The sequence below is a fragment of the Odontesthes bonariensis genome, chromosome 5, assembly GCF_027942865.1.
Source record: "Odontesthes bonariensis isolate fOdoBon6 chromosome 5, fOdoBon6.hap1, whole genome shotgun sequence".
In the NCBI taxonomy this organism is placed as follows: Eukaryota; Metazoa; Chordata; class Actinopteri; order Atheriniformes; family Atherinopsidae; genus Odontesthes; species Odontesthes bonariensis.
The window spans coordinates 36827438-36842020 of record NC_134510.1 but is presented as its reverse complement, the minus strand read 5'-3'; the positions used below and the strand labels follow the sequence as shown (position 1 = coordinate 36842020).

The 14583-nt window shown below is 43.5% G+C and overlaps 1 protein-coding gene across 1 annotated transcript in view; it reads right to left on the bottom strand.

Moving 5' to 3' along the window:
* The window catches only part of mtmr11 (myotubularin related protein 11), a 42859-nt gene that overhangs the window by 21278 nt on the left and 6998 nt on the right, over positions 1-14583 (bottom strand). The window contains exons 2-4 of the mRNA XM_075466281.1: positions 10427-10496; positions 852-988; positions 587-656 (exon numbers count right to left, since the gene is read on the bottom strand). Of these exons, the coding sequence (XP_075322396.1) occupies positions 587-656; positions 852-988; positions 10427-10496 (277 nt within the window). The remainder of the gene's footprint in view (positions 1-586; positions 657-851; positions 989-10426; positions 10497-14583) is intronic.

Genomic DNA, 14583 nt, shown 5'->3' with positions numbered 1-14583 from the left:
CTGTCTTTCTGTCCATCTGAGACGAGCTGGTGTCCACAGAACTGGGCCGTGTTCCTGCTCAGAGCTGATATATGGCTTCCTGCTGGTGTGGTGCAGCTTCAGCTCACATTTCTGGATGTGTTGAGTGGAAATGGTTCCCCCAGCTCCTCCTGAGCCCATGTGGCTGTATGGATCATGGTAGCGTGATGACGGTTTCTCCTGTAGTGCTGCCTGAGGGCTCAAAGTTTCTGTCCTCGGCCTTTCCACGCTGAGGTTTCTCCCCAAATCTTTTCAGAATATTAAGTTCTACAGATGTTCAAAGATCAAAGTTCTTTGAAATCTTGCTTTAAGAAATACTTTCTGGGTACGTATTGATTGTACATCCAATCGTGACACCCGTCTCCAGTTAATCTGCTGATATCAGGATCTCCCACAACGCTGTTACGTACGTTAACATTCTGCCTTTCTTTGACCCTCTTTGGTCATCTGTAGTTGTACAAATAACAGCATCACAGCAACACTGGTCACTGACCCAGTAACCTACTTTTAGGCTTCTACAACACTTTTGCTTTTCTTCTGGAAAAAGACGGGCGGAGGTTTTACTTACCGACAACAACCTTCTCTATCGAGGCCAAAGCAACGTCGTGATCTCCCAGCAGCATTGGATCTGCATTTTCCTGTAACATAAACACGTCATACGGTAAATAACTGTAAGTACACAGATAAATACACATACCCGATGCCTGTAAGAAACACACAGTTTTACCATAACGCTGAATAATGTTTCATGGAATTCAAAATCATAAAATCACAACAACATAGTAAAACTATAATAGAATGAATATTTGGATAAGCACAGTTAAAGGACTCACGTCGGGTTTGGGACTGTCCTGAGGTACGAAGGCCACTCTGAAGTGGGTACAGAAGAGAGTCCCAGAGAGCCAGCCTCTTCCTTCTCTGGCTGTCAGCTTCTTCCTCACCATAACAGCTCTCTGAAGAACACACTCACCTGCAGAGGAGGAAGAAGACACAGTTTCCATCATGAAATTCCCATGTGACATTCTTGGCTTTTGGTTTTTTACTCTTATGAGTATGACAGGATTCAACCACTTATCTGTCTAACTGATGAATGTAGGGGGGGGGGGGCTTCTGTGAGGATACACAACAGGAAGTGCAGAGACACACAAACAGCTTTGTGAAAGAGATTACGCTGCTGGGAGTGGGCGTAGCAACATCCTTAAACAAAAAGGTACGTCCTTGAATTGTTACAAGATGAAAACAATACGGGCACAACCTTAAAACTGACAACAACTCCATCTGTCCTGAAAACACCAAGCTGGTTCAGCTACTCCTTCAGCTACTCCTTCAGCTACTCCTGCAGCTACTCCTGCAGCTGCTCCTGCAGCTGCTCCTGCAGCTGCTCCTGCAGCTGCTCCTGCAGCTACTCCTTCAGCTACTCCTGCAGCTTCTCCTGCAGCTGCTCCTGCAGCTGCTCCTGCAGCTGCTCCTTCAGCTGCTCCTTCAGCTACTCCTGCAGCTACTCCTGCAGCTACTCCTGCAGCTGCTCCTGCAGCTACTCCTTCAGCTACTCCTGCAGCTTCTCCTGCAGCTGCTCCTGCAGCTGCTCCTGCAGCTGCTCCTGCAGCTACTCCTTCAGCTACTCCTTCAGCTACTCCTGCAGCTATTCCTGCAGCTACTCCTTCAGCTACTCCTGCAGCTACTCCTGCAGCTACTCCTGCAGCTACTCCTGCAGCTGCTCCTGCAGCTGCTCCTGCAGCTGCTCCTGCAGCTTCTCCTTCAGCTGCTCCTTCAGCTGCTCCTGCAGCTGCTCCTGCAGCTACTCCTGCAGCTACTCCTGCAGCTACTCCTTCAGCTGCTCCTGCAGCTACTCCTTCAGCTGCTCCTTCAGCTACTCCTGCAGCTACTCCTTTAGCTGCTCCTTCAGCTACTCCTGCAGCTACTCCTGCAGCTACTCCTGCAGCTACTCCTTCAGCTACTCCTTCAGCTACTCCTGCAGCTACTCCTGCAGCTGCTCCTGCAGCTGCTCCTTCAGCTACTCCTGCAGCTGCTCCTGCAGCTGCTCCTTCAGCTACTCCTGCAGCTACTCCTTTAGCTGCTCCTTCAGCTACTCCTGCAGCTACTCCTGCAGCTGCTCCTGCAGCTGCTCCTTCAGCTGCTCCTGCAGCTGCTCCTGCAGCTGCTCCTTCAGCTACTCCTGCAGCTACTCCTGCAGCTACTCCTGCAGCTACTCCTGCAGCTACTCCTTCAGCTACTCCTGCAACTAGAAGCTGAAATTCCAGCACACAGATTCCTAAAACAAACCTTTTCACCCAGAATAATCTTTTACACACAAACACAGATGTGCGTAAACGCTCTGAAAACAGCTGTGAAGCAGGACATTTACAAGTCTCCCGCAGGAGCACAAAGCCTCTGCCAACTAGACTCTGGGTTTCCATGGCAACAGAGTCAAGATCTGGGCAGACGAGGAGAAAATGGCTCTTTTGTCCACAACAAGAGGTGCGTTTGGTTAGCCACGAAAAGGCAAATGTTTCTTTTTCCACTCAGAAGACCATAAAAAGAACACAATGGACCGGCTGCCGTCTCCTCAAAGCAGAGCAGAACAAACTTACTGAGGAAACGGAGGATTCCTTCAGTGTCCATGTGGCCTTTATGTTGAAAATAGCAGCAGAGATGTTGGGCTGAGCCCAGGCTTTTTTTCCTACTGCCTATGAATGTGCAGCGGAGGATACGATGCACAAACAGGAAACGGCCATTTTTACACATGAAACACTTGTTTGTGCCGTGAGAGAAGGAGGAAGAAGCGCCTCTGCTTCCAAAGCCGTAATTTACCGACTGCGACAGGGGAGTTTAAATCCCTCAGGATGAGCTATGATTACTCTTGTGCTTTCCAGTCTTCAAAACCACACATAAACACCCCAGATTGAACTTATCAATTAAACCTTCCTGCACAGGATCGAGCCGGAGAGATTCAACATGCCGAGCACACAGAGCGCTTCACAGTTTGTGGTTTAGCGTGCCTCTCTTTAACGTCTCTCCAGGGAGCAACGGCGCTGAAAACATTCCTGTAGGCCCCAGATTTGAGAGGTGAAAGAGAAAGGAAAGGGAAGACGGGGAACAGAGTTTATTACACACTTTGTGAAGATTTAAGCAGGTGATTGATTCCAGCATGAGTCGGCAAGACAAGGGAAGGTGTTTATGGGACCGTTTTTATCCGATAAAGTCTGTTATGTCCTTCCTCTAAGACTCAAAGTATAGTGTAACGACCAATTTTGATTTGATTGTTAAAATTCTTAAAAATAATTGGGTTCTTTGCTTTTGCACGGACCTTTTGTTGAGCCAGTAAACCCGACCCAACAATACAAGGGGCAGTTCAGTAAATTAAAGCTCTTTCATATGCTTATTTTCCCATTATTCTACATCAGGCCTGTTGAAATGGCGGTCCGCGGGCCACATGCGGCCCAGAAGCAATACCCGAGTAGCCCAACTTGTGGTTCGGCCAAAAAAAGCAGAGAAAAACCATGAAAAACGACAATGGGAGACGACATTTGGTGACCAAAATATTCTTTTTCGTATTTTAAAGTGAAAAATAGCGTTGCTGTTACCTCAGGTTCTATTTATTTAGAGAAGTTTTTAACGCACTTTCTGTTGTTCTTATGTCAGATATGTTTATTTCATTTCAAAAGGGAAAACTATTTCATCACCATGGATGTGCACTTTTTGTTTTAATTCCCGGGTTATTTCAGGAGTCAGAGTATTGTGACTACCTCGGTTCATTTAAAAGTTTTGAAATGTGTTTTTGTGCACTTTTTGAAGTGGCTGCGTTTTACAAAAATACGAAGAGGGGAAATAATGAATAAACATCACATGTTATTTCATTATATTTGTGTTATTAATAATAAATTTGTCATTACCTCCTCCTTACTGACCGCTGAAAATGTCCGGCCCAGCTTATGGTCTCGGTTTTAAAATCTGGCCCAACTGAATTTGTAATTGAATAACCCTGTTCTACATCATATTATCATAGCATTGCATTATCATATTCCATTCTATTGGAGAATGGCGCCGCCCTAGAGGCAGCAGCCTGCTGCAGCAGCTCTGGACACACTGCGTCTTCCTGTGAGTCTTCTTGAGATCTTCGATCGAGCTTCTTTTTTTTTTTTCCTGAAAAGAAAGATTTCTGAAACATTTTCTGAGCTGGTTTGGAAAGACTTGTGCAATTTTAATTTTTTTTACATCTGTTATGATGCGTAACCATGGCGATAAGACAGTTGTTAGCCCGTTGGAGAAGCTAGCTGAGCTTTTTAAAGCCTATGAAATGCCTGGAAAAGGATTTAAAATCCAGATGAGTTGAAGAGGAGCAGAAACAAAATGGAGCCCTGAGGATCAGGAAGAGACCTAGAACAGCTTTCTGCTCAGCTTTAAGATGATATGGGCAGACAGAGACTGCAGACAGAGACTGCAGACAGAGCGGTGACGGTAAAGGAGGAGGATTACAGAGAGAAAGAGCGTCTCTGCACCCCAGATGTTGAACTGTTGGCCGTGAGTTTCTGTACCTGCTGACGCTGCATCAGCAAAGTTGTTTTCAAGCTACAAAAACACCACCCAAACACACTGATGGCGCCCTTCCTCCCTGCTACGCTTAAACTCTCTACATGTTTACCAGCAGCTTTATGTATTTCTTTGTTATCCATCTATAACAACAGCATATCTTTAATAATAATTAATACGGCAGTGATATAATTTTCATTAATAAAGGGTTGAATTGAATACAAAGATCAGGTCTAGTTCTGTTAAAGTTCCACAAACACAAGATTGGTTCAATGCATCAAAGACCTGAAGGATCAGTCTGGGAAAACACAGCTGGGAGAAATGAACAGCATGGTCACAGCCTCTGTTGCATTTGCTTTCATCCACATTTGTTTCTCATTTTCAGCTGGGATGCATGCAGAACAAAAGGCTTCTGTCCTCCTAAATCCTCAGAGAGGAGAAGTAAAGAAGTAAAGACCAGGAACGGGTTACTGTGGGTTAACTCTTTGGAAAGAGAAAATGTTGGAACCAAAATGCTTTCATCGGTGAGGAAAAGAACCCTTAGCATGAGGCCCAGAAGAAACCGTCAAGGCTTCATGTTCTGCTTCCTGGCCTTGAAGAACAATCAGCTGGTGCTGATTATTTCAAAATAGCAAAGTAATCAGCTATCAGGAGTACAGATCAACCTCATCAAAATGCTTGTGATTCTTTCCTTTTCAAACTCACATCACTGTGGAGTTTTAACTTGGGAAAAGATGATTAATTGTGCAGATTTTCTGCTTGTTTAGCAGATTTTGCACAGTCCGTCTCCCCCTCCAGCGAATAAATCCAAACGTGCCCATCAGCGCTAAAACCAAAGGGATAAGTGTGAGGTGCAACATAGAGAAAGCTGCTCTCATCAAGCAGCACATAGAGCGTTATATCTCACAGTTTGTTTTCCAGATCTATAAACATGCTGGAACTACTGAAGTAGTAGTAGCACACCGTTTAATCTGTTTATCTGTGTCTTTATATGGTTATATAATTCCATTTGTTATCCTATTAGCTAATCTGCTTGTAAGTTTAAACATTTTATGGCATCAACCTGCCACAGATGGCTAAATCTGACCCCATTAACACAGCAGCGGGAGGTAATCAAGCTAATTACTGTGAATTTTCCTTTTTTTTTTAAACTAAAAAACAGAAACATACAAACTTTAAACTATACTCCACTTCTATCCGTTAATACTGTTAATACTGTATATTTCAGATACCTTATACATTTTCTTTTATTCTTATTTTATATTAATTTTTATTCATATTTCATATTTAATTTTAATTATCTTTTTATTGGTAGCAGGAGAAGGAAGAATTTCACTGCACATTGTACTGTGCATGTGACAAATAAAACTATCTTGAATCTTGAATCTAACAAGGTATCCTGATTTACCGACTGGGCTTGAAGAAATTAAGATATTAAAAGATATTTTCCAGCCGTCTCATTGACATAAAGAGAAGTTATTAATTCCACATTATGACGGAACGCTGGGGCCTCCTGTCCATCATTTAACGAGCTGACTGACAGCCCTTAAATCCCAGAGTAACATTAGACTGTGGAGTTGCTCTGAAGGGGGTCCGAGGCTTTGGTACACCCCCCCACCCCCCACCCCCGCTCACAGCATTGAATGGCACATGATCTGCCCATTGCTGTTGGAGTCGTCCCGACCCGTCTGACCTCCTGCAGGCCAGCTCGGTTTCTGAGGTCCTGTGTCCCGGTGTCACATGAGAACACACCGTTAATTCTGTGTGCCCATTAACTACTGACAGAACGACTTCTGCCGCCATATTTTTTATCGTTCTGTGATCCGCGTGTCTGTTTCCAGTTTGCATCTTTCATAAGGCACCTTTTGAACACAGATTTAGGTGAAAACCGGCACCACTGGGCTACTGATCGGAGAACGAACCACACTGCCGGTACGCAGGGACGGCTGATAAATGGCATTCTTTCGCAGAGTGTCTGCACGGCCATAGGCACATACATTTTATTCCATCCGTTTTCCCGTGATAACGACATAATTTTCCTCCGTTTTCTCATGATAACAAGATAATTTTCCTCCGTTTTCCCGTGATAACGAGATTATTTGCCTCCTTTTTATCGTGATAACGACATAATTTTCCTCCGTTTTCTTGTGACAACATGTTCATTTACCGATGGTTCTCGAGGCCACTTTTTCTCCCCAGTCCGCCCCTGTTTATATGTGTTTATATGCATTTCTGGCAAAGGTGTACCCATTGTTACCCCCCTTTCATTGAAAACTGAATAAAGGAGCCTATGTGGAGCGTTTGTGTAACAATTCTGCTGTGAAAATGCTCAAAGCAAATCCCGCTGGTGTGACAAGCATTTGAAGAATGGAATCAGGTTTAACACAAACCAATCATGCCGTTTTAACGAGTTATTTATCTCGTTATCTCGAGAAAACGATAACAGCACCTCTCGTGCATCATTCGGTAACCATGGAGACGGCCTGGTCCCCTCAGCCGGTCACTGATGAAGTCGCCTACATCAGCAGGATCACTGAGGTGTAAACGCCTGCTGAGCTGCAGTCGAGCCGGCCGTCTCCGGCTACTTTATTCAGTTTTCAATGAAAGGGGTAAAAATGGGTAAAAACCTTTTGCCAGAAATACATATAAACACATATAAACAGGGGCGGACTGGGGAGAAAAAGTGGCCTCGAGAACCATTGGTAAATTATCTCGTTATCTCGAGAAAACAATCAGAAAAAAGTTAATACGTTCCACGTCCGCTCTGGGCTTAAATATGAATGTGTTTGAGGGACAGAGCTGCAGAAAGTGAGTCCACAGGTGCAACTTGAGCCCTTTCATTCAGTGCAGACTCCTCTGCGTCTGAAAGTGAACTTGTTTTCACAAATTGACTCACTTAGTCTGCCGAGTACGCTCAGAGCCAAAGGACACATGTCTGTGTCTGAATCTTATTCCATTAAAAAACAGGCCAAACTGAAATTAAATAGCATGTTTACAGCATACGAGTAGTAAAGTTTAGCTCACAGAGGAGCTAATTTAGGTCTCAATGAGGGGGAAAATAAAGAAGTTTATGAAAAAGCACGCACATCTGTCTTCGTTTCTCGCTTAGAAGTCAGCTCCTCGCGGACAGCTGTGTTTCTAATCTGGCTGGAATGAAGGAAGGTGGAGAAAAGAGGGGAAAAAGAAGGAGAACAGCGGGAATATTTTAGAGGAGACGGGTCCGAAAGCCAGAAGAAGTAAAAAATATGAAGTAAAGACTGTCAACATTTCACAGCGTTAGGCTGCCAGCACAAGAAGATCAAAGCACTGAAAAACAAACCAGAGAAGGAGGTAAAAACAAAGAAAACTGACATAAAGACATAAGAAAAGAGGCAGAAACAGGGAGGTGGAGGTAAGCAGGACCTGAAGAGGATCAGGTAAGCACCACATCAGAGCCCAACCAGCTCACATATCCAGACACATTTAGAACGGGAACCAGAGAGACGAGCTTTACTGTGAAAGCTGTGATTTCCTGCGGCCCTGCACCAACCAGCAGTTACTCTCCAGATGAAGAGGGGACGCTTTCTGTCCTGGGAAAAGGCAAAGTGATCTCAGAGTGATGCAAGATGCCCTGAAAGGCATCAACAGGACCTGGGCTCATGCATTAGTCACGGCCTCTCAGTGTAAAACTCTCCCCAGAACTTAATCGGCCCGGTGGCTTTTTGCAGGGAGCTAAAAGATGTTTCAGCTTCTGCATGTCCTCTGGGGTCTGAATTAATTGGACAAATTGTGCCGTGATACAAGCTGATAGCAATGTAGTGCATCCTATTTTGGTCATAGAAATAGAAAAATACTTTATTCATCCCCCAATGGGGGAAATTCAAATTAGTCAAGTAGCTCAAAAAATTATTAATATTTACAATGATTGTATATTAACAACAACAATAATAATACAAATTCTAATATTCTACTACTACTAATAATAATAATTAATAATAATAATAATAATAATAATAATAATAATAATAAATTACTAAATAAATTAAAAAAGAAAAATAAATTAAAAATTAGCTGCACAGATGTGTTTACTGATGGAGGTTTGACTGCACAGTGGGACTCTGATTCAGTGAGTCACAGACCGACATTTCACCGGTTTATGTGCTGAGAAGCCACGTTCAGATTCCTCTCAGAACTTTCTGAGAAGGAAATACAACTTCAGGAGTGTTCCAGCTGATACTTCCTACTGGGAACTCAGAGTTCCCAGCATAAAAATACATCCCCAGTAAGAAAATCAACTGGAAATCCCCCCCATGTTGGATTACCAACTGGGGAAGTCAGAGGAATCTGCTGAAATGTGTCACACATTTCTACAGGTGCTTTCATTGGTGTCTGAGGAGCAGGACTGCTTGAAAAGATGAAAGAATAACATTTAATCGCTCTGAATTTACCGCTTTCTTGTTATAAATGAAGGCAGCGTGAACCTGCCGTGTCTTCTCCGCTGACTAAAGAGGGCATGCAGGTCTGAGTTTCTGTGCCAACAGTAAGAACTGTTCTTACAGTGCAACTATAAGCAAACAGGCATTAGAAAACTGCTGCCCGCCCCTCCCTAAAGGCTACACAGCTCACTGCCAGAGCCATTTCTGGGGATGAAATTTCTTCCACGCAGCCCAAAAAAAGACCGTAGTTCCTGTAAAAAAATCCCTTTTGGAGATTCAATCTATTCACGACGTGTTGTTGCCTGAGTTTTTTGCTTTTTTTGTTACATTACAATAAAAACATCCGATTCTGTTTGCATCTCTGATAATAAGCACCACAGGTTCAGTCACATGCTTTGAGACAAACCAAATGTCTTTGTTGTAACTAGGAGGCAGAGTTAATTTGTCAAAGTCAGACACTTCAGTATGCAACGAAGACTCTAAGATCTGATCTATTTCACCTCATCGTGCATCATTTTGTTTTACGATGAGCGTCTTGCAGCCTCGAAGGTGAAGCAAATGCACAAGTTTAGGATTGAGTACAGAAGATAGTGATTAAAGTAACACACCTAAACTAGGGCTGTGTTCGAAACCGCATACTTCTCCTACTTCTCCTACTACTCACACTAACTTTTTAAGTTAGTATGCCAGTTTTAGTAAGCGAGAAGTTCCCGGATGCATACTAGATTCTCCGAAATGTTGGGTATGCATCATGAGGTTACTACTCATACTCAAACTACCCAAGATGCAACGTAACGTGACGTCGCCGATCGTCATTTCCTGTCAAAACGGCAGTTTCAAGCTGGCTACAACGAGGGTAGGTTCACTTCCTGTTTTCAAAACAAAAGCACCAATTGTATCGTAATGGCTTTCCCTATGATAAAAGGCAACGGGTATTTTATTTTGGTGAAAATAATGGCTAACATCCTCAATGAGAACAGGAACAAGATATTGGTTTTCATCAAGAAAAATGTACATTTCCTTCAGTGCAGCCAGAGGAGGAGAGGAAGAATTAGCAGTGTAGTTAAAGCACTTTACTGGCCTTACTTTAGAACACTGTGCCACTTTTATTTGCTTATTTGTTCACATGCCTGCCAGTTATTTCAGGTTGAGCTGCTGCTCGTTTTTATATTAGACATTGGTGCACTAAAGTACAATGTGAAGAATTAGTTTATTACTTTTTTAATTCAAGCTACCTCACAGAAGTGCTCTGTTTATAAGTGTTAAATGATAAAATAAGTGAAGAAAATAAAGAATCGGGGACATCCTGGATCTGTTTCTTCGCCGTTCTTCATTTCTTTTAATGTACTGTAAAAGTATCGGATCGGGACTCGTATCAGCAAAAGAAACCTGATGGGGACATCCTCAGTTATAATTTTGTCTTTTTGCTTTTATAAATCAGGGCAAATACTCCCTGATCTCACCTGGTAGACAGCGTAGTCCAAACACATCTCGACTCCTTGCATTTACGCCGCTCTGACTCAGCATCCTCTCCTTTAAGAGAAACAGAGAGAACATTAAAAGCTTAATTATCATGCTTATAATCCTTATAATCGTGATGGATGAGCAGTCAGTTAGTCCTGTATAAACACCAGTAATAAGGAGAAACAGCTGCCCTGGCTCTCTCAGTTACCTAGAATATTTAATCCCTTTGAAAATCGAAGAGTAAAACAGAATATTTGTACATTTATTTGACACTTTTAGCTAACAGGAAGCTATGAGTAAAGTGCTTCTCTCTCCGGCCGATGCCACAGAGCTCTGCAGCTGCAGACTAAACAACACGCAGCTCATAAACAAGAGCTTGGTGTCACCTTTGGTCTCCATTATATTCAAATAGTGCGACTCTTTCTCCCATCAAAGTCTGAGCAGTCTCAACGGACTCGTTTGCAAAGACAAAGAAACAAAGCTGAGCACGCAGTGATTCTTAGTTTCCATGCTGCGGTTCTGTTTGTTCCGGTTTTCTCCCTCCGACCGTCAAAAAGTCTCATTTCTGGATTCTGCTCAAGAAGCAGAATCCAATCGAGCCACAGAGGCTTTCTATAATCAGCCCGCGAGCTTACTGGCACATATGCTTCCACTTAACTTTTATGCTAACCCACCCCCTACTTTGTGAAGACCATTCATCGGCCTAAAATCCCAAAATATGCCACAGCCATGCATACACCCTGTAACATGAGAGGACAGCATGATTACACAGGTGGCAAACAAGCTTTAAAATAGATGAGAAGAGAGCGAGCCCCGAAAAAACGTTCGGCCCGCAGCGAAACAATTAATCACGGCATCATTTTTTATCATGAAACACCAGTAACCGTTTGAGTCAGCAGGGACGTGTGAATAATAACAATGAATGCACTCAATCGGCGACGTTGTGCTAACGGTTCTGCAGTGTGGCGAGGTCTGCGTGAGCAAAAAGAAATAGAAAACAGTAACATCTAACAAAGAAGAGGCTGTAAAATCACACTCATTTCATAGCTGCTTGTTTTTCTGTGAAAGTGAGAACATCTGGCTTTAATGTGTACCACAGAAACGCAACATTTTCTGACCGAAGAGCGCTTTTTTCACTCATTTCCAAATGATTTAAACCAGGATAAATGAGCAATAGGTGCAGTAATAACACACATGAAGAGGAAAGTGATTCACATAAAGCTCATTCAGGTGCAATGACTGACCATGAACTACTTATTTCACAAGCTGTGCTTTTTACTAAATGTTTTTTAGCTTCGGGAATATCAGCGACCTCCATAAAAGCCTCAGCTAGAGAAAAAAAAAAAAAAAACACTTCATATTCCAAGAAAAGGACAGTAAAGTTTTACAAGCCTGCATTTGTGCCAGACCATTGTTCCTTTTCCCCCCCATTAGGCTTGAAAATGTCTCCTCTTTCTTTCCGTTTCTGCATCAGAAAACCCGCAGCTCGGTTTTTAAACCCTCTGACGGGGTCTTTGGAGACAAACGAACACACCATGGAAGAGACGGACATCTCCAGATGTTCTGCCGATCAGCAGAAGGTTTCACACAACAGGACAACATGCAACAGAGATGAGGAAAATGGCTGTGAGATGCCCAAAATACAGTGGCCTAAAAAAACAACACATTTCCAGGGCTGTGTTTGTGCTGACGCCTCACTTTCTCCTTCCTCGTGTGACTTTCTGAGTCGCCGTTATATCACTTCCATGGCCTCCTTCTCCCCCACGCAGCCTCCCTGGCCCACTTTCACCCTGCTCTGATCCCTCCCTCCCCCCCTCCTCAGGGACAGAGGCCAAGGCTTTTTTTTGCTGTTTCCATTGCTCATGGCTTCCCCTGCTGCAGCAGCCAGACTCCTGCAGTAAGCGTGCTTGTTCCCCCCCAAACAACTGGCCAAACTCACAAAGGAACAAACTGAATTTTGGGTCTTATATCACACATCCTGAAGCTAAGCCACAGCCACGTTTAAAAACATCTTAAAGGGATAGTTCGCCTCTTTTGACATGAAGCTGTATGACATCCCATATTAGCAACATCATTTATGAACATTTTCTTACCCCCTGCTGCGTCCTGTGAGCAGAGTTCCAGCCTCGTTTTGGTGTTGACAAAAGTAGTCCGGCTAGTTTGCTAGGGTCCTGAAAATAAAGCGTTTTGCTTCTCAAAACAATATGCGTTCAACAGAGTAATACATTTGCATCACAAAATCGTTCTCCAGGAAAAAGTCAGACCTCACAATCGCTTGGCCCTATTTTCTCTCCCTTCGTATCACTGCCTGCTGTGTAGACCGTGCAGACCGAAGTGCAGACCGAAGTGCAGACCGAGCAGTAAACACCGTGAAACAGGCGCGCCAAGGGAGAGAAAATAGGGCCAAGCGATTGTGAGGTCTGACTTTTTCCTGGAGAACGATTTTGTGATGCAAATGTATTACTCTTTTGAACGCATATTGTTTTGAGAAGCAAAACGCTTTATTTTTTAAACCCCAGCCAACTAGCCGGACTACCTTCATCAACACCAAAACGAGGCTGGAACTCTGCTCACAGGACGCAGCAGGGGGTAAGAAGATGTTCAGAAATTATGTTGCTGATATGGGATGTTACACAGCTTCATGTCAAAAGAGGCGAACTATCCCTTTAAGGAATATGATCTCCCAGGTCAGATCCACTCAGCTGCTGATTCACAGTCATCCGGGAATGTTTGCATCCATTGTTAAGACGACATTAAAGTGATTGTAACAGAGGAGCTGCAGCCTCTTTATTTGCATAACGCTTTACAGTTCCACACAGTCAAAAGGCATCCTGCGCTGGCTCAGGAACGAGGACACGGGGTGTTTTACTAAACGCTGAAGCGTTTTGTCATAAAGGAACGGTTGCTTTCTCTGTGTGTTAAAGAGGCAGATCGATGATGAAATCCTGTGTTTGCTGCAACAGAAGCAGAAGACCTGACATTTCATTTATTTATGCGCTGAAAGGGAAGGCCCCAGAGGGCGAAGTAAAGGAACAAAGCCTTGAATAGAATCAGCGGTTCGTAGTAAAACCAGATCCACGGTTGTGGGACAAGCTTCTGTGCGTGCAGGAAAACACAGAAATGACTTAAACTGACTCCAATTGAGGGTAAAATAATAAATGAATATTGCATGGACTGGGAATTCTCATGGTTAATCTTTAATGTATAATCTTCAGCATCTCTGCAGCTCATTTCTCTGCCTGCAGCCGTCAAATTTTATTCTGAGACTTTCCAATCCTGAACGCCTGGTAACAACATCACGTGTCCGAGCTTCACTTTAACAACAGCGAGGACAATAACCGTCCATTTCCCTGCGGAATGATTTGCAACTCGCTGTCCTTCGCCGTATCTTCATCTCCGTTATCGCTCTCTGTCAACATCGTGCTGACAGGCGTTCAGATCTATATCCAAATATAGGTCAGTTCAGGAAGTTTCAAGGGGAATCAGAAGCCAAATAAAGTGTCGAAGCACAGCAGCACAACGAGCCGAAGGCTGTTAGCGTCCAAAGGTGGATTTATGGTTGGACATTCTGAGAATTCAACAAACTCGTGAAGCATTTGTCCATCATTCAACTGATCAGAAGCTCAGAGAACAGAACCATTCGGCTGTTATCAGCCCTAAAAACAGCCTGTAGCCATCAGTATGGGATGGTTAGTTTCTACCTTTGGGTTTGGCTTTAGAAGCAAACAGACAGAAAGGAGCTGCTTCACAAAGTACAACAGGCAGCAGCTCAGAAAGCATCCGTCTGTTTTCTGTAGCTGCTTCATCCCATTCAGGGTTTTATTTGTGCCGTTTCCCATCAGGTGAAAGCTTTAACCTGGGAATTTGTGTGATTTACTGACGCGTGGGACCGTTTTCCATCCTCACAGAGCAACAAAACGAGTTACTTTGTCGTCTCTCCTGTAAACAATATGAGTTATTGGTAAATTAGTCTCATCTGCATTCATCCATGTTTTGTTTTTATTCTAATTGTGTACTTCAGTCGAAGAGATCATCTGCAGTCTGAGTGATGAGTTGCCCACTAAAGTCTGTGCTGAGCAGTTTGTTACCACAACTCGCTCATCTAGTCAACATCTCACTCCAGACTGGAACATTTCCAAAGGCCTTAAAAACCGCT